Below are 19075 nucleotides of genomic sequence, written 5' to 3'. Positions count from 1 at the left end.
AAAAAAAGTAGCTGCTCTAAGTCCAAAGCGGACCATGCCTCGTCCTGCGCTGCCGCCGACGCCCGGGTCCTCGTCTGATATCAGGGGCAAGGATGGCATGCAGCAGCTTTCATCTCTGCAACTCGCCTTTGAGCTGCCTCCGCCGGCCATCCACGATGCAGCAGCAGATGCGTCTCGCATCTCGCCCGTCGACTCCAAGCAGCAGCAGCTCTCGCCCCTCTCCACGCCGTCGCTAGGCCTGGACGTTGCCACGTCGCCAAAGACAGTAGTCTATCCCATGCAGGCGGCCGAGACGGTCAAGTCCCGAAGACGCTCGTCCGCCGCCACCAAGGAGCCCAAGGAAAACACCTTTGCCCTGCCGCCGCCGCCCACGCGCTCCAGGAAGATCATCCAGATGAAGCCGCGCACTCAGGACACGGCCGCGGCCTCGGCTTCCACCAAAGAGTCTGCCCGGGCCGCCGGAAAGGCTGCCGCCGCCAAGACCGCCGCTCCGGGGCCCGACGCCGGGGCCGGGGCCGGAGGTGCTTCGGCCAAGGGCGAGTCAACGACAAAGAAGAAGCAGCCCAGCGCAACTAGCGCTGCTGGAAGGAAAATCGCTCGCAAGACTGCCCACAGCTTGATTGAGCGGAGGAGAAGGAGCAAGATGAACGAGGAGTTTGCGCTGCTCAAGAGCATGATCCCCGCGTGCACGGGCGAGATGCACAAGTTGGCCATTCTACAGGTTTGTTTCCCCCTCTCTTGAATCCAAAAACGCAACTCCAAACCGAACCCTCACTAACACACAAACCTAGGCCTCTATTGAATATGTCCGCTATCTGGAAGACTGCGTCGCCAAGCTCAAGGCCCAGCAAGAGCAATCCCAGAGCAGCAGACCCGAGGCCTCACACAGCCCCCTACCACCCATCCGCGAATTCCACCCAACCTTCCACGAGGACCCGGCAGACGTCGAAATGACCGACTCCGAGGCAGCCACTTCCCCAGTCTTTGCTCCCCAGCGGCCGTCCGTCTCGCCGGCTCTCCACGCCCAGGACTCGCGCCACCGCCAGCACTCGTACTCGTCCGTGTCGACGGACCAGCGGCACTACAGCTACAGCGCCTCCACGACGACGTCGCCCGCCTTTGGGCCGCAGATGTTTGCTAACAACGGCGCCGGTACCGGATACACGCACAGCAGCACTTCGGCGTCTGGGTCGACGCTGACGAGCCCTGCGTTGTTGCCGCAGACGGATCTTGATCATGAGGCTACGGCGGCGTTGCTGATGCTGAATAGCGATAGGAGGGGGACGGCGGGGAATAATAACCGTGCCTTGTCTGTTCGCGATTTGCTGAGCTCATGATTTTCATGTTCCCTCTTCCTCCTCATATACCCCAAGCTGCAATGATGCGACGATTTTATTTTACAAGTTTCTTTTTTTCTCTTGTTTCTTTTAAACATCATTGTTCTGCCTCTGTGGGCCCTGAGCAAAAAATACACGATGGCCCCTTTTTTCTGCTCCAATTTATTCTTCTTCTATTTCTCGCGTCTTGAAACAATGAGAATCCAAAAATCCAGAAGCAAACCCGTGGGGCAGGAGAGGAACACCAAAAAATTGGAGTCTGTAATGGGACTTGGGGAGTTCTGAGGGTTATGGGTTCTGGTGGGGATCCCAGAGATATATACATCTACCAAAATGCCTTGTTTCGTTTCTCTCTTTTTCTCTATTCCTTTTCTTTTTACTTGTTTTAGTTTCAACTTGGCTGGGCAACAACCATCAAACAATTGTGCGAACGGGAACAGGACCGCACTGGAATCGGCACCGGGAGGAAATACCATGGCAAAAAGACGGCCCCAGAGATGCGTGGCTACTGATTTTTTTTTAATACCACGAGGAGGGGAGCCGCGATTTCTGGAATATAATTGTTCTTGCTATTTTTTATTTCAACGCAAGTAGTAGAATCAAATCAATGATAATTCTTCACATCCAACGCCGCTAATGTGTGTTTAATGCATATTCATTATTTGGAGTCTCCCCCCCCCTTTTTTGTAATCGTTTACTCCCATTTCCTTCTTGCTTTGGTTTCCTTCTATTAGGCTTTTAATCTCTCGCTTCCAGCAATATCGTCGTTGGCGTCCTTGACAAGGAAACTATTCATATTTCGTCAGTAAAGGACACATTCGCACCTAATATCATGCCATGCCTCGGGAACTCACTTGTACCAAAGAATAGTCGGCCCAATCGTCATCAGGTGCCATAAGCTGTGGGCGTCGATGCAGCCCAGCCAAGGCGGAAAGTCAAACAGCTCCATGCTCATGGCAAACATGACCCAGGCCACAGCCAGACCAGGCCACATGGCCCAGACGCGGCGGGACTTGCGGTACCGGTCGAAACTGAACCAACTCCACAGCGCGTTCTGGATGACGCCGAGCACCACGTTGGCGGCCATGTTGTATGTGTAGTCCCAGCTCACGCCCTTAAGATATCCGACATGGCAAGTGTACAGCACTAAACAGAGCAGCGTCCACGCCCGAAGGACGGAGCGTCTTCGTGGGGTCGGGCGGTCGAGGCGGAAGATGCGCACAAAGGTATAATACATTCCATACAGCACGCTGGCGCCAGCGGCGAAGTAGTCGAGCTGCTCGGTGACGGCAAAGTCGCGGGTGTGGAAGATGGAGCTAAACACCCACGAGGCGAGCCCAAAGTAGGAGAAGAACTCATAGTAGGGCCGTAGCGAGTAGTCGGCCGGGATGAGAGCGCGCACTTTCTTGAGGCCCTGCCAGTGCGCCCAGAAGTTGCCGAGCGAGAAGAGCACGGAGAAGGGCTCCTGCATGCCCATGAAGCGGTAAAAGGGCCATTTGCCGTGGAACTGGACGACGGGGAGGTCGGTTGCGACGCGCGCGCCGGTGATGATGTGTTGGCAGGTGTAGTCGCATTCGGAGACGCAGTTCCAGAGGAGGAGGCGGCGGGACAAGGCTGGCAGATTCTCGTTAGCGGCTGGTTTGCTCGATCATGTTTGTTCGTCTTTGGAGGGGCGAGAGAGTATTACGGATGGGCGTGGCAGTCTTGCCGGGAGCGCAGTTTTCGGCTTGGCAGATCTGGAACAAGGACATCTGTCAGTAACGATGGCGCATGGCTTTGGACGGTCAGGACGAGCATACGTCAAGACATTGCTTGAACTCGGGCAATTGATCACCAGTAGAAGCAAGACTAGCACCAGCCAAGAATGCTACAACAAGAAAGATCAGGGAGATGGCGTGAAAGCCCGGCTTCCCGCCATATGAAGCGATCATGTTGGTAGCATGGACGGAGGGGAATTTAACGGCCGAAATTATAGGAAGAGAAGAGAAGGAGAATTAGGAAAGAAACGTCAAAATGATTAAGCACTGCGATAAGAAAGAGGGGACGTGGATCAAAAGGCCACGGTTGAATCAATTATTAGTAAGTGGTGGTTGATTCTGGGTGTGAGTGTGGATATGGATATTGATATGGATATGCTGGCTCTTGGAGGTTTGGGGAATAAGATTGAGCATTATGGAGTCGAGGTGCGGGCGGGTCGTTTGGCGGGTAATTCGGGGTCAATCGGACAAGCGATTGGGCATCAGGGTACCGGTACAGATGGGAAGTAAAAGTACTCCATTCTGCATCACAAAGACTTGCGAGTCTGCTATAAGTCTTCCTGCTAGTAACTGCTGATGAGCACCTTCTCACTATCAGGCAATCATCGAAGCTTTACATAATGTGAGATTTTGTTTAATTGCAAACCTGCCGTGGATGGCGCTTGTTTTGTTGGCAAGGGATAGCTCTGTTACTCAGGGTCTGTTGGCGAGCTACGAGTACCAGCTCCCGCTATGGTTTAACGTGGTGAATGCGGTATTTCAACGAGACGGGTATGTACCGGTACATGCAGACTCCACGTCACATGCAGTCCACTCAAGTACAGTACTCTGCGCTGTTCTCTCTCCAGACCAAACGAATCCGTCTCTCTGCATCATCACCACCGCCTGTTTAGCGAATTGATGCACGCTGGCCTTTTGCCGTGCAATTGCTGCTTACTCGCCTGCGTATGTCCTGCCATTGAACCAGCGCCATTTCAGTCTGTCGCAGCCTTTTTATTTTACTTTGTATTTTCTGCCCTGCATAACATCAGACCGCTAGCGCCGGTTCCAGCGCCGTGCCTGGATCCGTCGTTGCCCACGGCAACCGGGAGGGCGTTGATTGGCCGCTTTGTTTCGCAAACACCACCAGGCAAAAATAATCCTGGGTCTAGCTCTCTCCGCTCTTCATCCTTGATCATGCACCCCTTCGCAACGGAGCTCCCAGTTTGTTAATCGCCTGCTGCCCTCCGGATCACGGGGAGGCTGCACACGTAGCATATTTTATCGATTCGGCAACAACCAGCCGCCAATTGCTGGCCATCCACGACCCATTTCGCTTGACCGCTAACCCGCAAAACAACAACATGGCGACAGCTGCATCGCCAACTCCCATGGGAGGAGCCGGTCCTACCCGCCGGATGTCGCAGCGACAGCAAGCCTTGCGCCAACCTCCCTCACGATCAGCCTTTACTAGGAGCGAGAGCCAGCAGGCGTCTTCGTTCCAAGCCCGAAGCAACCCGAAGCAATTCAACGACGACAGCTCCGAAGATGAGATTCCCGTGCCTATGAAGCTCAGCGCCCTCACCAAAGCGCTTCTCAACGACGGCGAGCCCGAGTCCTCTCAGCCAGCGGAGCGGCCGCCCTCACCACCACGAACACGACGACGGATAAGCCAATTGAACGCATCGACATCGTCCGTCTCTGAGAGGGGAAGGCATTTGAGATCTACCAGCGAGAAACCCGAGGACAAGAATTCGAGGGCCTCGAGTCCCGCTAGGGATCGTGGTGCTAGCCCTGTTACAAGGAAGAGGGTAGTGAGGCTCAGCAACACTCCGCAGAGCCTGAGCCAGATCCAGCCTTCCAAGAGGCGCTCAAGCTCCTTCTCTCGATCAACGCAACGCCATCAACAGACCAGCAGACCGTCTAGTAGGGAAAAGTCGGCCGATGAGAAGCCAGAGCCACAGGCTGACATCAACACACCCGCTCATGGCAACCGTATCGTGAGGATATCTACAAACTCTTCTGGCAATCGCAGTAGAATGGGATCAACAGGCCTGTCTTCGGGGCGCTCATTTGATCGATCTGTTGTGGACAAGTCTGCCGGTGAAATGGACTATGAGCAAGAAGAGATCCCCCAAACCGTTGCGCGAGACACAGCACTAGCCGCTAGCTATGGCAGCGTATCACGATATAACTCAGCGGTAAGAGGCCGACTGGATGATAATGCCAACCCTCAGAGCTCAATGCGCGTCAAGCGCGTTGGGAAGATCCCTGGAACATTTCTTAGTGGACCAGCACGGCGTGGTAGGCGGAGGCAAAGTGATGAGGATGCTGGGGAAGAAGGAGAAATGGATCAGTACAATCCCCAACAGGAACAAGATAACAACGTTGTGGAGGACATGCCAGATGTTGCTTACTATCCTGATGGAATCCGAGACTTCAATTCTGGAAGTCCTGTTAGTGCGAGTGCTTCGGCTAGGGCCCTCCATAGGAGACACCTCTCTAGCATGGACTCCCGTGGGTCTGGGTCTGGGTCTGGTTCCGGACGTCCTTCACCGCGAGGGATTGAGCTCGAATCGGAGCCCCAGCGATATCCACCACTGCAGAGGGAGAACGAGGAGGCAGAAGAGGAGGAAGAAATACCGTATAGGAAATCTGTGCTTCGCGCCGAACTGCCTTCAGCTCATGACCAGGAAAACGACGCTCACCGGAGCTATAAGCGTTCAAAATCTTCCTTTGACGATGGGATGGCTCCGCCACGACCCATGAGCGTCGACCCCATTCCAGCCCGGCCTACTTCACCAGAGCGAAAGCCCCTGGCGCCCGTTGCCAACAACACACCTCAACGGCCTGCTCCCCCACCTCCTCCTAAGATGTCTGTCATGGAAGCGGCTACATCGACGACTGGCGCTGCAGCTGCAGCTGCCTCAACAAAGCACCGGAGGAACGTATTGCGGGTCAATGGAAAGACTTATACTCGGCTTGATTGCCTTGGCCGTGGTGGCAGTGCCAAGGTTTATCGTGTAACCGCCGAGAATGGACAAATGTTTGCCCTGAAGCGCGTGGCTTTGGAAAATGCCGACGAACTCACCATCAGAGGGTACAAGGGCGAGATAGACCTTCTTGGAAAACTCGAAGGGGTGGATCGGGTTATTAACCTGTATGCCTACGAGATGAATACAGAGAAGCAGGTGCTCAGTTTGGTAAGTAACAGCAACCTTGGTTTACAAGAAGCTGAGTGCGAGTTGGATGAGACTTGCTAATCAGTGAATACGTAGGTGATGGAAATGGGTGAGAGAGATTTGAATGCCCTTCTTGCTAGTCGCCAGAGCCCCGAGACTTCCAGGTTCGACCCCGTATTTGTTCGCTTCTACTGGAAGGAGATGCTCGAGTGCCTGGCGGCCGTCCACCAGCATGACATTGTTCACTCGGACCTAAAGCCCGCCAACTTTGTTCTCGTCAAGGGCAGGCTCAAACTTATCGATTTCGGCATTGCCAACGCCATCCAGACCGATGAAACTGTGAATGTCCATCGCGAAACCCAAGTCGGCACACCCAACTACATGTCACCCGAGTCCCTGCTAGACTCCAACAACCCACGCGGCGGTCGTCTCCCTGGCCGCCCTAAGCTGATGAAGCTCGGAAAATCCAGCGACGTCTGGTCACTGGGTTGTATCCTCTACCAAATGGTCTACGGCATGCCGCCCTTTGGCCACATTGCCAACCAGATGGCGAGATGTCAAGCCATCATAAACTGGGATCATCACATTGAGTTCCCCTCTCGTGGCATGGGCGGTGCTCCCGTTCCACCTTCACTTATCAGGACCCTGAGGCGATGCCTTAACCGAGACCACCACATGCGACCGACGTGCGAGGAACTGCTTTATGATAGCGATCCGTTCCTGTACCCAGCAGAAATCAACAGCGACAAGGCTCTCCCCATCGATGAGGAACTCCTGGGTAGAATCATCCAGAGTGTTGTCTCAAGGTGCCGAGAGCGCATGCCGACAGAATCAGAGGGTGCAACCGTCTGGCCACAGGCATACTGGAACAGCATACGAAAATCAATGGCAAACAGACAACAATAATACTAATGTCAAATAGACGGAATTTGTCTATACGAAATCATGAGCAGGATAAACTAGGACCATCAAAGTCGTCAAGGAGCAGGCGTTTTTTATCTTCTTTTTTACAATTTTTATATCTTTCTTCACTGAATGAAAGACTAGGGAAAAGGGAGAAGAGAACCAAAAGAAAAGACGGTTCTCATTACGTTTCACGAAGGCCTCACCAACGGGGTGTTGAGGAGTTTATTACCTTTTTCTTCCTTTTTTGTCTTCCTCTTGTGTATATACGCGCTGTCTTGCGTCAAAGCGGGTTATTTTTATGAATTGGGTACCAAGGATGACAGGATAGAATAGTTGTTTTTGGAGACATGGCCTTGCGATATGGCGTGAAATGGATGTCACATATCATGACGGTTTTTTTGCATGATTTCCTTTTTGAACAGATATTCGATTCTAATTGGTGCTTTTGTCTGCTGCCTTTGTTGTTTTTATATCCTTTTCTTTCTTCTTGGTATTGTACAGCCAGCCATATACGTATATGCTGGGCGCTAGATGATACATTTTGCCTTGGAACGTCGTAACATTGTTCATCAAAACTTTCGCTTTGGCTTTTCCTCCCTCTCCTCGTTTCATTTCCATTTCCCAAAATTGTTACCGGACCAGACTTCATGAGGAAGCCTCAACCTCATCCAGATTCTTAATGTTCAGCTCAGAGATGCGCAAGATGGTATATCGATGCTTGCTCTTAGCCTGACGCTTTCTCCTCTGCCTCCGCTTCGTCTTGACCTTGATCCGCAGCGGCTCCGACTCAGTCCCCAGGACAGTCGCACGGCACTCAAACACTCTCTCGTCGACGTGGGGAGCGCCCTTCAAAGTGTAATCTCTGCTACCGATGATGCTGGCACGATTCAGGCGCAGCACGTCTCCAGGGAGAACGCCAGGCATCTTGAATGGCAGACGAATCTGGTCGCCCTCCTGGACTAGATACGGGAAGCCGTGGATGTGGATGGTGATGTAGTGGCCGGGCTGGGCGGCGAGGAGGGGCAGAAGCGTCTTGACGGAGTCGGTGATTGGCGTAGGAGGCTCAACGGGGTGGCTCTTTTTGAAGGCCAGGGGTCTGACTTGATCTTCGGTGGGATTGGGGGCATTGTTGACGTGAGGCTGCGCAACAGGCTCGACAATTGGCGCCGTGGAGTTGAAGCTTCGGTGCTGGATGTGACGAAACGGAGCGAATAGAGGGGCGATGCGCGAGCTGGGAGCCCTAAGCTCCAGCACGGAGCGAAGGAGTGCTCTGCTCATGTTGGGGAGATGCGAGATAGCAACCGCAATACCCGGATTTTTGAAGCGGTTGGCACTATTTTTGCAGCTTGTAGGCGGATTGCATACAAAAAACCGAGAGCCCGGTATGGTGTTTTCGATGGCTCGATGAAGCTTTGCGATTTGCGGGCCGGATTAGTGTGGCGCCGGGGTCCGAACGAAATCTGGTTGACGAGCCAATGTATTTTTTTTTTTTTCGACGCTGGGAATTTTTGCACCGTACTAGGTTCAGTCTCCACTGGATTTTATACATACAAGCAAAGTCCAGGAACAACACCGCCAACATGGTATGTTTTTTTCTTTTTGCAGAGGAAGATGCTCTGATTTGAAGATGGAAATGGTTGTTCTAACTCCCTGCAGCCTCAGAACGAGTATATGGAACGGTGGCGCAAGCTGCACGGCCGCCGTCTCGACCATGAAGAACGAACCCGCAAGCGCATCGCCCGTGAAGGCCACAAGGCCTCGCAAGACGCCCAGAACCTGCGCGGCCTGCGAGCCAAGCTGTACCAGAAGAAGCGTCACAACGAGAAGATCCAGATGAAGAAGGCCATCAAGGCGCACGAGGAGCGCAACGTCAAGACGAACGACGAGAAGGAGCCCTCGCAGCCTCTGCCTTCGTACCTGCTCGACCGATCCAACCCGTCCACGGCGAAAGCCCTCAGCAGCGCCATCAAGAACAAGCGCGCGGAGAAGGCGGCCAAGTTCAGCGTGCCCCTGCCCAAGGTGCGAGGCATCAGCGAGGAGGAGATGTTCAAGGTCGTCAAGACGGGCAAGAAGACGCACAAGAAGGGGTGGAAGCGTGTTATTACGAAGCCCACGTTTGTGGGACCCGACTTTACGCGAAGGAACCCCAAGTACGAGCGCTTCATCCGGCCCATGGGTCTGCGTTACAAAAAGGCAAACGTCACGCACCCGGAGCTGGGTGTTACTGTGCAGCTGCCCATCATCAGCGTCAAGAAGAACCCGCAGAACCCTCTGTACACGCAGCTGGGCGTTTTGACCAAGGGTACGATTCTCGAGGTCAACGTCAGCGAGTTGGGTCTGGTTACTGCGGGAGGAAAGGTCGTTTGGGGCCGATATGCGCAGGTCACCAACGAGCCTGAGAACGAGGGATGTGTGAACAGCGTGCTGTTGGTCTAAATTTGAGGGGAAGTTGACGATGAATAAGGGAGGAATCTGGATTGGGATTTTTTGACACTGGACCGTGGCTGTCAAGGTGCATGTATTGGCGTTTTTGGCGTTTGGTACATACGAGTGCTTGATGCGAGAAAGAAAGAGACACAACGTTAGATGGGGCAGATTAGGAAGCATGGAGTCTTCCGAGGATATCAGTTGTACTCGTCGTCTGCGAGAGAAAAAAATTGTTCATTTAAAGGCTCAAATAGAAGCAAGTCAATAATACGAGGTCGATTCTCAATGTTATGGTTCAATTTTTTTTCTTGATGATAGTATTCTCTCTTGTTGGTTAGAACCCAGCTTGCAAATTGGGCTTGCAATACATACCCAATCAAATCCGACTAGTTTTCATCATCTGCCTCTTTTGTCTTGTCTAATTGGAGTTACAATACGACATATTATATGCTAAGAACTATCAATATTCATCAATCTCACATGAATCCTTATCAGTCAATCCATATCGCCCAACTCTTCTAGTTCCAAAAAAAAAAAAGGCTTCCGATTTTTCAGTGGCTCTGCCGCCACCGACTAGCAAAGACGCAAAACTTCGTCCCTCCAAAAGTGGATAGCGGGGACCCTGTCAAGGCGGTGACAGCGATAAATTAATTTTCTGCCCGACCGAAAGCCTGCATTTCGCCGCTCCGACTCGAGTCCCTTCCCGCAAGCCAAAAAAAATCCATAAACCAGACAAAACAAGACGCCTCCGTCCTTGTCTTTTTTCTTCATTCTACTTTTATTCCGTCTACTCGGATTAATTTTGTTTCTCTTGTCTCTGTTGCGCCCCCTCGATAATAGACCGCGTTGGTGAAATAGACAGGCCTTGTTTCAGCTTTCAAGTTTTTTTTTATCTTCTACTTCTCTCAAAATGAGCGGCGACAAGATGGAAGTTGAGTTGGCGGAGCAGAAGCTCAAGACCATGGAGCACAGCGAGCAGCACTACTTTAAGAGGTACGTTCGCGAGCCCTGAGAGCAGGGGGAGGAGAAGAAAACTATAATCTTCTGCTGGTTCTTTGCTGTCTTAGTTGGGCAGTTTTGACGAATTTGGAGAATCCTTGGCTGACTTATACCTTGCGTCCAGCTACGATCATCACGGTACGAACAAACGAAAATGAATCACATATTAGCTTTTATAGGAGAATGCATTGTCTGACTTTTTATTTTATTTTCGACATGAGCAGGAATCCACGAGGAGATGCTGGTGAGCACTTGTTCCCCTCCCCCTCCCCCCTCCTTCGTTTGCGATAGTTGCCCCTCCTCAGCTGCGAAACGGATAGCGCATATTGCAGTTATTCCCGTATCTGCAGGCTGAGAGGCGCCAAAACGACTCGAAAAGACATGCAGGCTGACGTTTAATGGTTGAAATGTAGAAAGATGAGGTGCGCACGAGGTCGTACATGAACGCTATCGTCCAGAACAAGCACATTTTCAAGGACAAGGTTGTTCTCGATGTTGGCTGCGGCACTGGTATCCTTTCCATGTATGTCCGCAAAACCAACCATTTCCCCTGTTCCACGATTGCATTTGCTCGTTCAGACCTGCTTTGCGGGCAATCTGTCGAAACGACCCGGCGTCTGAGGAAGGGGGAAACATTATAGGAAGAGAAAATAAGGATGATATTGATGCGGTTTCTGATTTAGGTTCGCTGCCAAGTCCGGCGCCAAACATGTCATCGGTGTCGACATGTCCACCATCATCTTCAAGGCCCGAGAAATCGTCAAGGTCAACGGCCTGTCAGACAAAATCACCCTGATCCAGGGCAAGATGGAGGAGATTGAGCTTCCCTTCCCCCAGGTCGACATCATCATCTCCGAGTGGATGGGCTACTTCCTCCTCTACGAAAGCATGCTGGACACCGTCCTGTATGCGCGAGACAAGTACCTCGTCAAGGACGGTCTGATCTTCCCCGACAAGGCCACCATCTTCTTTGCCGGTATTGAGGATGGCGACTACAAGGAGGAGAAGATTGGATGTGAGTCGTTCCTCAAAAGTTTTCCCTTTCCTGTTACACCAAGTCTAACAAAGTTTAAAAATTAGTCTGGGACAACGTCTACGGCTTTGACTACTCTCCTCTCAAGGCCACTGCTCTATCAGAGCCTCTGGTCGATACTGTCGACCTGAAGGCCGTCGTCACCGATCCCGTCCCCGTGCTCACCCTCGACCTCTACACCTGCACCGTCGCCGACCTCGCTTTCAACACCCCCTTCACCCTCACCGCTAAGCGCGATGATTTCATCCACGCCCTCGTCTCCTGGTTCGACATCGACTTCACCGCCTGCCACAAGCCCATCCGCTTCTCCACCGGCCCTCACACCAAGTACACTCACTGGAAACAGACCGTCTTCTACATCGAGGACGTCCTCACCGTCCAGAACGGCGAGGAGGTCCAGTGCAAGCTCGACGTCAAGCCCAACGACAAGAACCGCCGCGACCTGGACATTGAGGTCGACTACAGCTTCCAGGTCAACGATGCCACCAGGAACGCGTCCGGCCACAGCTCATACAAGATGTGCTAAGTGTATAATTTTCCACTCTGTTTTTTCGGACTGGGCGGCGCTTGATGAGGGGAGAGAGCAACAGATGAATCAAAGGGGGAAAGATGTAGCGGGATTTTCCAAAGAGCTGGTATGTTAGTTAGGGCGATTGAAAGATGGACAAAGGAGCTCTTGGTGGCGTATATATATGACTCTTTTTTTCGTGCGCAGGCTTGGGGAGGGATTAAAAAAAGGTAGATAGACAGACCATAGGGAGCGAGTAATACGACTCGGAATAAGAGAAACAATGAACCATACCTATATTAGTGCTTATCCGAGCATTCTACAGGATTTCACGAAACAATGTGACTTGATTTAGGTAGGCATAATTCTGACTTTCAGTTACTACTAAACCTTGGTATATATTTCTCCCTCCCCGGACACTGAGAACTAAATGGGCATCTATGGTGTTGAGTTGCGAATTTCTATATATCGCTTTTCAGTTTGTGAAATTTTGGACTTGTGATATTCCAGCATTTTTGCCGTCCCAGAGTTTTCATAACCGTCATTCAAATTCGTCAACTTATTTTTTTTCCTTTCTTTCTTTCTTTTTTTCCAATGTCGTCGCAAGTCAAAAACTGCGTGACTCGGGGTTCTCTCTCTCCTCCACCAACTCTTTTTTTTTGTTCTTTATTCGTTTTTACTGTTTTTCATTGCCGAGAAAATGAATTCAATTCATCATCAGACTTACGAGCCGTACTGCTTAATGATGCTGGCCACCTTGGTAGCCAACTCATCAGCCTCGTGTCTCGTAGCAGCCTCAGCATACACACGGCAAGCATTCTCAGTACCGCTAGCACGGGCAAAGGAACGAGCCGTGGTGTATTTCCTAACGCACTGGTCAATCTCGTCCTGAGCCCCGGGAGGGTGGCTGAGGCGGCGCTCGGCATCGGTCGTCTCGAAGATGTCCTTGTTGGCCACTTCGACGCGGACGAGGCGGTTGGGCAGGTCGGTGTAGGTAGTGGCCCAATCCTTAAGAGACCACGCCTTGTGGGCCAGAATCACCTCCACCATGAGCATGTCTGAGATGGCATCACCGACGGTCTGGTTGATGAGGTCGCCGACAGCAGCCAGCGTCTCCAAAGCGTCCTTCTGGGCGGGAGACTGGGGCTTCTTTTCCCGGAAGACGCGCAGAGCCTCCTGGGAGAAGACGACGGTGCCGTGGCCGTTGGCCTCGAAGTAGACGCCAACGTCAAACTGGCAGGCGGCGTGGTGCAGGTGCTTGACACCAGTGGGAGTGCAGACGACGGGAAGCTGCAAGTTCTTCTCAATGTATGTGGTGCTGGCGCCGTTGGCATAGGCGGTCTGGACTACTCCAATTCGCAGCTCCTCCTCTAGGCCAGCGGAACGAACAAGGTCGCCGATGAAAGAAGCATTGAGTGAGGAGATGCGGTCTCCGTCCAGCATGAAGAAGCCAGAGTCGGGGTCGGCCCAGTAGTAAATCAGACGGTCTGCATCACCGTCGAGCGAGCAGCATCGGGCTTCGGGGGTGGGCTTGAAGTTTGGAGGGGCTCGCTGCTTGGTCTTGACGAAGTCGGCACCGCACTGAGAACGTTGGATGTTAGCTTGAATCTAGAATATGTGGTGGTTTCTACTTACGTCAAGGTTGAGGACCTCAGGTCGCAGCACATCGTCGTTGACGACCTTGACGTTGAATCCAGTCACATCCTTGGGGATGACCTTGAGAAGCTCATTCAGCTTGGGACCTCCAACGCCGTTGGCGCAGTCGACAATCAGCTGGCCCTGGACCTTTCTGCCTCGCAGCGCGCGGACAAAGGCCTCGGAGAGCTTGTTGTAGTAGCCAGCCTCGCTGACCTCGCCGTACGCCTTGGGGGTGCCCTCGGTGTTGACGCAGCGAGTCAGGTAGTGCAGCTGGGGGGTGGTGAGGATCTTGTAGTCGGTGTACTCGATGCCGGTGGCCTCCAGAGCGTCAGCCAGGGCAGTAACCAGGCTGTGGCCAGAGGGACGGGTATCACGGCCGTAGACGACGCGGCCGGGGGTGTTGAGGTCGATCTTGAGCTGCGAAGCCAGCTTCTTGTAGGTCTCGAGGAGCTCCTCGTGGGTGGGGGCGTTGACCAGCAGCGTTGCGTGGGCCTCCCAGTCCTGCTCGAGCATCTCACCCATGGGATCGACAATCTTGACGCCGTTGTCGGGAGCAGGGTTGTGGCTGGCGGTGATCATAACACCAATTGCCTGGCCGTTGAGCTTGCGGCTTCGAAGACCAGCAATCAGACCGACACGAAACGAGACGCCGGGCAGAAGGTCGGCCTTCATGCGGAAGCCGGCAGTGCCATACTTGTAGACGTGGCCCTCGACGATGGGGTGTTTGGCGGATGCCTCGAGAAATTTGGAGTCATCCATTCTGACGGTGAGGATATGTGTCGAGGCGGGATGGCTGTCCGTAAGGCTGTGTGGGTAGTAGAGCTGGGAGAGAGTAAGGCGGCGTGAGAGAAGAGTTGATGAGGGGTTGAAGAAAAAGAGAAGAGAGGAGGAAGAAAAGGGTCAAGAGCCCAAGAGAGGTTTAAAAAAAAATAAGGGAAAAAAAAGGAGAAGAGCAGCACAAGATTGTACAGTACAAGCGCAGGGCTGGCAGGTCAGAGAAGGCGGTGCGAGGGCTTAGAGAGAGGCCTTTATTTAGACCTCGCGGGTGGAGTCAATTGTGGCAGACCCCGTGGCGGTTCCACGCTTTTGATTTGATTGCCTCGATGGCCTGTGGCTTGTAAGGATTGATGGATTGAGTGAGTGCCTGTAAGCCTCGATTCAAGGTGCAAATCAATGCAATGCAATTCCTTCAGCCTGCCGATCTACTATATATAGGTAGGTGGTGGTATATGTTGCTACCGTATCTACTGTAAGTGTAGCATTACAGAATTCACCCTCTGTAATCCGTATGCCCACATGGTATGGATTCAAGTCTATAATCCCTCAGAAAACAGCTCCCCCGTCTCGTGTCATCGTCATCATTCTCAGCCGTCACAATCAATTCCAGGTCACGTTGCCCATCCTATGAGCTGTCACCCTCGGCCGTACCAATCAATCGAATGCTTTTGCTGCTACTCTATCGCTCACCTCCTCTCCAGCTGCTTCTGCTTCTCAATATTAGGGGGCCAGACGCAAGACCCCGCGTTGCTGCAACAGTAACATTGCTTGATCCATGTCTTCAACCCCACCCTCGCCAGTATGAATAGGGTGATTTATGATTTCATGTCAATTCGATTCCATTCTGGACACGGAGTACATGGCCGTGGCATGTGTTTTCTCTGCAGAATTCATGTAGCTGGAGGCCGCCCTTTTTTATTTCCCGTCTCCTCCAGCCGTTTCCACAATGGAACTGGTGACTGCAGATGTAGTTCAAACGTGTACCTTGTCGGCCACATATACAACAGGTCCTTCTAACCGTACCTGATCTGGACTTGTACAGGTACAGACAGACAGCCAGGAGTTCTGCAGCAATGCTAGTACCAACACGCTCCAACGTGCAGAAGATCGGCCACGTCGAGAGGCATTAATGCCGGGTATTTGGTACTAATCTCCTTGGGCACAAAGCACGACGCAAAAGTACTGTTGAGCGAGGACTCCATATTCCACACTCCATACGTGGGCTCGCAAATACGAAGCCATCTGTACTCCGTACCCCCATCACAGGTACCCCTGTCGTTTGCTGCTGCACGTTTGCTGCACAATGATGCAAGCCGTTCACGTGACCTCGCGCCTGGGACGAGCTTCTGCTTTCTTTTGCCTGACGCGTGAATGAAAGTCGTTGCTTGGACCACCCTGTAATAGAGCAACAGAAAAGGCGAGACGAGACGCTTTTTCTTTTGTCTTTTCTTTCTTTTCTGTCTTGTTGAATCTATTTTCTTTTCTATACACGACGCTCAATCGGATGATTCTGCGCTCAACTCTGATTTACTCGTACGAATGGCGCTTCTCATATAACTCCTGCTGTCTCCCTGCCATTGCTCAGCATGGACGACTCTGAATGTGCAAATCCCCAATTTCTAGCATGGGTCAAAGAGTGGCTAGATTTTGCCAGAGAAAAAAATACCAAAGGCTTCACGGCATATAGAAATGCTTACGAATCTCTCAAAGCGTGTCCCGTTGCGTTTGAGCATCCCGCGTCGCTGCAGCAGCTCAAAGGTTTTGGGCCCAAATTGTGTGAGCGCCTCCAGGACAAACTGAAGCATCACTGCCAACAAAATGGATTGCCCATGCCTGAGCATCCTCAGGTGAAAAAGGCCAATGAAAGAGCTCTCAACGAACAAGCCGGAAATGACGATGATGCAGAGTCAAGGCCCAAGAAGAAAACAAGACAGCCCAAGGCCTATGTCCCTGCTTTTCGATCGGGAGCCTACGCCCTGATATTAGGGCTCTCCAATCTTCCCGAGGATGTATCATCTAGCTTGACCAAAACAGAGCTTATAGAGACTTCCCAACCACACTGTGACGCCTCGTTCACTGCCCCCAGTGACCCGACAAAGTTCTACACTGCTTGGAGCTCAATGAAGACTTTGATTCAGAAGGAGCTTGTTTATGAGAGAGGGCGGCCTCTGCGTCGATATGCATTGACAGATGAAGGGTGGGCTGTGGTAAAGCGAATCAAGGAGACGGCCCAATGGCAAGAAGAAAATGGCCCCAACAAACAGCAAGGATCAGGACGCCGTCCACAACCGTCAGTCACGGCAGCAAATCAACCCTCGACCCTGGATGCGAGGGACACTCAACCGGCAATTGACGAACCATCATTCTATCAGAATGTTGTCTCAGATGGCCCTGTTGTTTTGGAGGATGACGATCTACCAAGCTTCACACCAATTAGGATCCCGCCGGGGTCTTTCACTGTCCACCTGCTCCTAGATGTTCGAGAGGTCAGAGCAAAAACAGATCGCGACTATATGCAGGAGGAACTGGTCAAGCAGGGCGTTAAACCAATCATGAGAAGCCTGGAGATTGGCGATGTCCAATGGATTGCCAAATGCCACGATTCGACGCTGCTATCGAGACACGGCGCCGAAGGAGACGAGATTGTCCTGGACTGGATCGTCGAGAGAAAACGTCTAGATGACTTGATCGGAAGTATAAAAGACGGCCGCTTTCATGAGCAGAAATTCCGGCTAAACAAGGCTGGCGTGAAAAAAGTCGTTTATCTCATTGAAGAAATCTCGATGGATGCTGCCGTACACCAGCGATACGAAGAAGCGGTGCAATCAGCCATTGCGTCGACACAAGTAGTTAATGGCTATTTTGTGAAGCGGACACAAAAGATTGACGACACTATCAAGTATCTAGCTAGGCTGACCACAATGCTTAAGCGCACATATGAGAGTAAACAGCTGAATGTCATCCCGACAAAGGCGATTACTGCGCAAAATTACTCCCGCCTAATCCAACATCTCTGCGAGAAAGAACCTACGGTGTCGTATCACGTTACTTACCCGGCCTTTGCGTCCTTGGCCTCCAAATCAGAAACGATGACGCTCAGAGACGTCTTTCTCAAGATGCTCATGACAACCAAAGGACTTACGGGAGAGCGTGCGCTCGAGATCCAGCGCAAATGGAAGACGCCGTATGACTTTGTAAAGGCATTTGACGCTTGTGGTTCAGATGAACAAGGCAAGAAACGCAAGAGAGAACTCGTGGCTAGCGAATTGAGCCACCTGGTTGGACGCAAGAAAATGTCCAAGCCTCTCAGTCACAAGATCGCTGAGGTATGGGGGGACGCCTAGAGTCGATTATAAAGTTTGAATTCGCTTCAAAATGCTTAGTCTTTCTATGGATATCCTCAGCTTTTACCGCCAACGCCCTATTGCTTTGCCCCCTGGCTTTTAGCAACTACACGCTCAACAATCTTTTCAAGGAGAGGAATTGAAGCAGCAGCTCCGTCACCACCCAAGATACCGGCCAGGGACTTTTCAGCGTACTTGGCCATCATGTCCACCTCGATGTTGACGGTATCTCCCTTGCCCTTCTTGGCCATGACCACCCTCTCCTGAGAGTATGTAATCAACATGATCTCCCACCAGCCTTCAGCATCGTTGACTTGAGTGACGGTCAAGCTGGTTCCGTCAATGGCGATGAATCCCTTGTACACGATGTAGCGCAGAAACTCGGGCTTCTTGGGCTGGAAGCGGAAAGTGAGAGCGTTGCCATCAGGCGTCACGGAGAGGATGTCGGCGGTTGTGTCGACATGTCCCTGGACAAAGTGACCGCCCATACGAGTGTCAGCGCGGACGGCCCGCTCCAAGTTGACTCTGCTTGACTCCACCAGGGTGCCGAGGTTGGTGATGCGCAGCGTCTCGGGTGCGACGCCAATGGTGAATGTATCGTTTGAGAAAGAGGTCACCGTGAGGCAGCAGCCATTGACGGCGATGGAGTCGCCCTCATGGCAGTCTGTGAGGAGGTTGGATCCCGAGGGGATGGTGATTGTCATGACCGAGCTGCCGGTGGCGGCATCATTCACGAGCTTGGAGATGACTCGGAATTGTTAGCTGTAACGTTGTTGTAGGTTCATCCGGCTTTCATGGACTCACCTCCGATCTCTTCAACAATTCCGGTGAACATGATGTCTTGTTTTGACGGTGACTCTGAGTTTTGTTCTGTTAGAGATGTGATGAAGGGTTCCAGCGGGTTCTAAAGTGAGCTCACTCAGTGAAAGTTGTTGGATAATGTCCGTGAATAAGCCGAGTAGGATGATGCCCGTGAAGAATAGTGGGACTACTCTGTTATAAGTTGCACGACGGGAAACGCGAGACGAAAAGGATTGATGGCTTTTTGTTTTTAGAGAGCAAGTTGTGAAAAGGACAGAGAATCGATTTATTCACTTTGCTTCACTCAAACTACAAAGCAATGAGTCCAATCTTACCAATCCTTAGGCCGACAGGTTCGTTTGATGCCAAAGCAGAGCCCCGCATCCA

General features: G+C 52.1%; 9 protein-coding genes across 9 annotated transcripts; 5 read left to right on the top strand and 4 right to left on the bottom strand.

The window, feature by feature from the left end:
- Window positions 1-34: 34 nt before the first annotated feature.
- On the top strand, window positions 35-1337 carry V8C40DRAFT_261312 (basic helix-loop-helix domain-containing protein; the record flags this gene model as incomplete). Its single annotated transcript, XM_083219248.1, has 2 exons — window positions 35-721; window positions 792-1337. The coding sequence occupies 2 exons, from the start codon at window positions 35-37 to the stop codon at window positions 1335-1337; spliced, it is 1233 nt and encodes a 410-aa protein (XP_083077615.1).
- Window positions 1338-1838: 501 nt separating this feature from the next.
- Window positions 1839-3556, bottom strand: V8C40DRAFT_232297 (Per1-like-domain-containing protein). Its single transcript, XM_083213111.1, has 4 exons — window positions 3137-3556; window positions 3025-3073; window positions 2192-2951; window positions 1839-2125 (listed from the first exon to the last, which is right to left on the bottom strand). The coding sequence occupies exons 1-4, from the start codon at window positions 3266-3268 to the stop codon at window positions 2068-2070; spliced, it is 999 nt and encodes a 332-aa protein (XP_083077614.1). The 5' UTR covers window positions 3269-3556; the 3' UTR covers window positions 1839-2067.
- A 427-nt stretch (window positions 3557-3983) lies between these two features.
- Window positions 3984-7714, top strand: V8C40DRAFT_232296 (serine/threonine/tyrosine protein kinase MPS1). Its single transcript, XM_083213110.1, has 2 exons — window positions 3984-6276; window positions 6352-7714. The coding sequence occupies exons 1-2, from the start codon at window positions 4438-4440 to the stop codon at window positions 7159-7161; spliced, it is 2649 nt and encodes an 882-aa protein (XP_083077613.1). The 5' UTR covers window positions 3984-4437; the 3' UTR covers window positions 7162-7714.
- V8C40DRAFT_232295 (mitochondrial 54S ribosomal protein bL21m) lies at window positions 7416-8594 on the bottom strand. Its single transcript, XM_083213109.1, has one exon. The coding sequence runs from the start codon at window positions 8437-8439 to the stop codon at window positions 7807-7809; it is 633 nt and encodes a 210-aa protein (XP_083077612.1). The 5' UTR covers window positions 8440-8594; the 3' UTR covers window positions 7416-7806.
- Window positions 8595-8678: 84 nt separating this feature from the next.
- On the top strand, window positions 8679-10062 carry V8C40DRAFT_232293 (rRNA-processing protein NSA2). The gene is made up of 2 exons (XM_083213108.1): window positions 8679-8744; window positions 8818-10062. Exons 1-2 carry the CDS (start codon window positions 8742-8744, stop codon window positions 9595-9597), a joined length of 783 nt encoding a protein of 260 aa, XP_083077611.1. The 5' UTR covers window positions 8679-8741; the 3' UTR covers window positions 9598-10062.
- Window positions 10063-10280: 218 nt separating this feature from the next.
- Window positions 10281-12423, top strand: V8C40DRAFT_232290 (protein-arginine omega-N methyltransferase HMT1). The gene is made up of 6 exons (XM_083213107.1): window positions 10281-10581; window positions 10712-10725; window positions 10812-10831; window positions 11001-11110; window positions 11271-11602; window positions 11668-12423. The coding sequence occupies exons 1-6, from the start codon at window positions 10499-10501 to the stop codon at window positions 12144-12146; spliced, it is 1038 nt and encodes a 345-aa protein (XP_083077610.1). The 5' UTR covers window positions 10281-10498; the 3' UTR covers window positions 12147-12423.
- Window positions 12424-12841: 418 nt separating this feature from the next.
- V8C40DRAFT_91858 (phosphoacetylglucosamine mutase PCM1) lies at window positions 12842-14793 on the bottom strand. The gene is made up of 2 exons (XM_083223604.1): window positions 13764-14793; window positions 12842-13709 (listed from the first exon to the last, which is right to left on the bottom strand). Exons 1-2 carry the CDS (start codon window positions 14523-14525, stop codon window positions 12852-12854), a joined length of 1620 nt encoding a protein of 539 aa, XP_083077609.1. The 5' UTR covers window positions 14526-14793; the 3' UTR covers window positions 12842-12851.
- Window positions 14794-15863: 1070 nt separating this feature from the next.
- On the top strand, window positions 15864-18100 carry V8C40DRAFT_232286 (crossover junction endonuclease MUS81). Its single transcript, XM_083213106.1, has one exon. The coding sequence runs from the start codon at window positions 16130-16132 to the stop codon at window positions 17885-17887; it is 1758 nt and encodes a 585-aa protein (XP_083077608.1). The 5' UTR covers window positions 15864-16129; the 3' UTR covers window positions 17888-18100.
- V8C40DRAFT_232284 (riboflavin synthase) lies at window positions 17889-19008 on the bottom strand. Its single transcript, XM_083213105.1, has 3 exons — window positions 18807-19008; window positions 18692-18745; window positions 17889-18635 (listed from the first exon to the last, which is right to left on the bottom strand). The coding sequence occupies exons 2-3, from the start codon at window positions 18720-18722 to the stop codon at window positions 17965-17967; spliced, it is 702 nt and encodes a 233-aa protein (XP_083077607.1). The 5' UTR covers window positions 18723-18745; window positions 18807-19008; the 3' UTR covers window positions 17889-17964.
- Window positions 19009-19075: the final 67 nt, after the last annotated feature.

This window comes from Trichoderma camerunense (genome assembly GCF_050948025.1).
Source record: "Trichoderma camerunense strain CBS 138272 chromosome Unknown V8C40scaffold_2, whole genome shotgun sequence".
In the NCBI taxonomy this organism is placed as follows: domain Eukaryota; kingdom Fungi; phylum Ascomycota; class Sordariomycetes; order Hypocreales; family Hypocreaceae; genus Trichoderma; species Trichoderma camerunense.
The sequence above is the reverse complement of the archived record's forward strand: the minus strand, read 5'-3'. Positions and strand labels throughout refer to the sequence as shown.

Bases quoted from the DNA above. Each gene is read 5' to 3' on its own strand.
- V8C40DRAFT_91858 (XM_083223604.1), bottom strand. From the start codon at position 14,525: ATGGATGACTCCAAATTTCTCGAGGCATCCGCCAAACACCCCATCGTC. The intron at 13,710-13,763 runs GTAAGTAGAAAC...CAACGTTCTCAG, and splicing joins CTGAGGTCCTCAACCTTGAC to TGCGGTGCCGACTTCGTCAA.
- V8C40DRAFT_232286 (XM_083213106.1), top strand. From the start codon at position 16,130: ATGGACGACTCTGAATGTGCAAATCCCCAATTTCTAGCATGGGTCAAA.
- V8C40DRAFT_232290 (XM_083213107.1), top strand. From the start codon at position 10,499: ATGAGCGGCGACAAGATGGAAGTTGAGTTGGCGGAGCAGAAGCTCAAG. The intron at 10,832-11,000 runs GTGAGCACTTGT...GTTGAAATGTAG, and splicing joins GAATCCACGAGGAGATGCTG to AAAGATGAGGTGCGCACGAG. The intron at 11,603-11,667 runs GTGAGTCGTTCC...TTTAAAAATTAG, and splicing joins CAAGGAGGAGAAGATTGGAT to TCTGGGACAACGTCTACGGC.
- V8C40DRAFT_232296 (XM_083213110.1), top strand. From the start codon at position 4,438: ATGGCGACAGCTGCATCGCCAACTCCCATGGGAGGAGCCGGTCCTACC. The intron at 6,277-6,351 runs GTAAGTAACAGC...GTGAATACGTAG, and splicing joins AGAAGCAGGTGCTCAGTTTG to GTGATGGAAATGGGTGAGAG.
- V8C40DRAFT_232295 (XM_083213109.1), bottom strand. From the start codon at position 8,439: ATGAGCAGAGCACTCCTTCGCTCCGTGCTGGAGCTTAGGGCTCCCAGC.
- V8C40DRAFT_232284 (XM_083213105.1), bottom strand. From the start codon at position 18,722: ATGTTCACCGGAATTGTTGAAGAGATCGGAG. The intron at 18,636-18,691 runs GTGAGTCCATGA...AACAATTCCGAG, and splicing joins AATTGTTGAAGAGATCGGAG to TCATCTCCAAGCTCGTGAAT.
- V8C40DRAFT_232297 (XM_083213111.1), bottom strand. From the start codon at position 3,268: ATGATCGCTTCATATGGCGGGAAGCCGGGCTTTCACGCCATCTCCCTG. The intron at 2,952-3,024 runs GTAATACTCTCT...AGAATCTGCCAG, and splicing joins CAAGACTGCCACGCCCATCC to CCTTGTCCCGCCGCCTCCTC. The intron at 2,126-2,191 runs GTGAGTTCCCGA...AAATATGAATAG, and splicing joins CCGACTATTCTTTGGTACAA to TTTCCTTGTCAAGGACGCCA.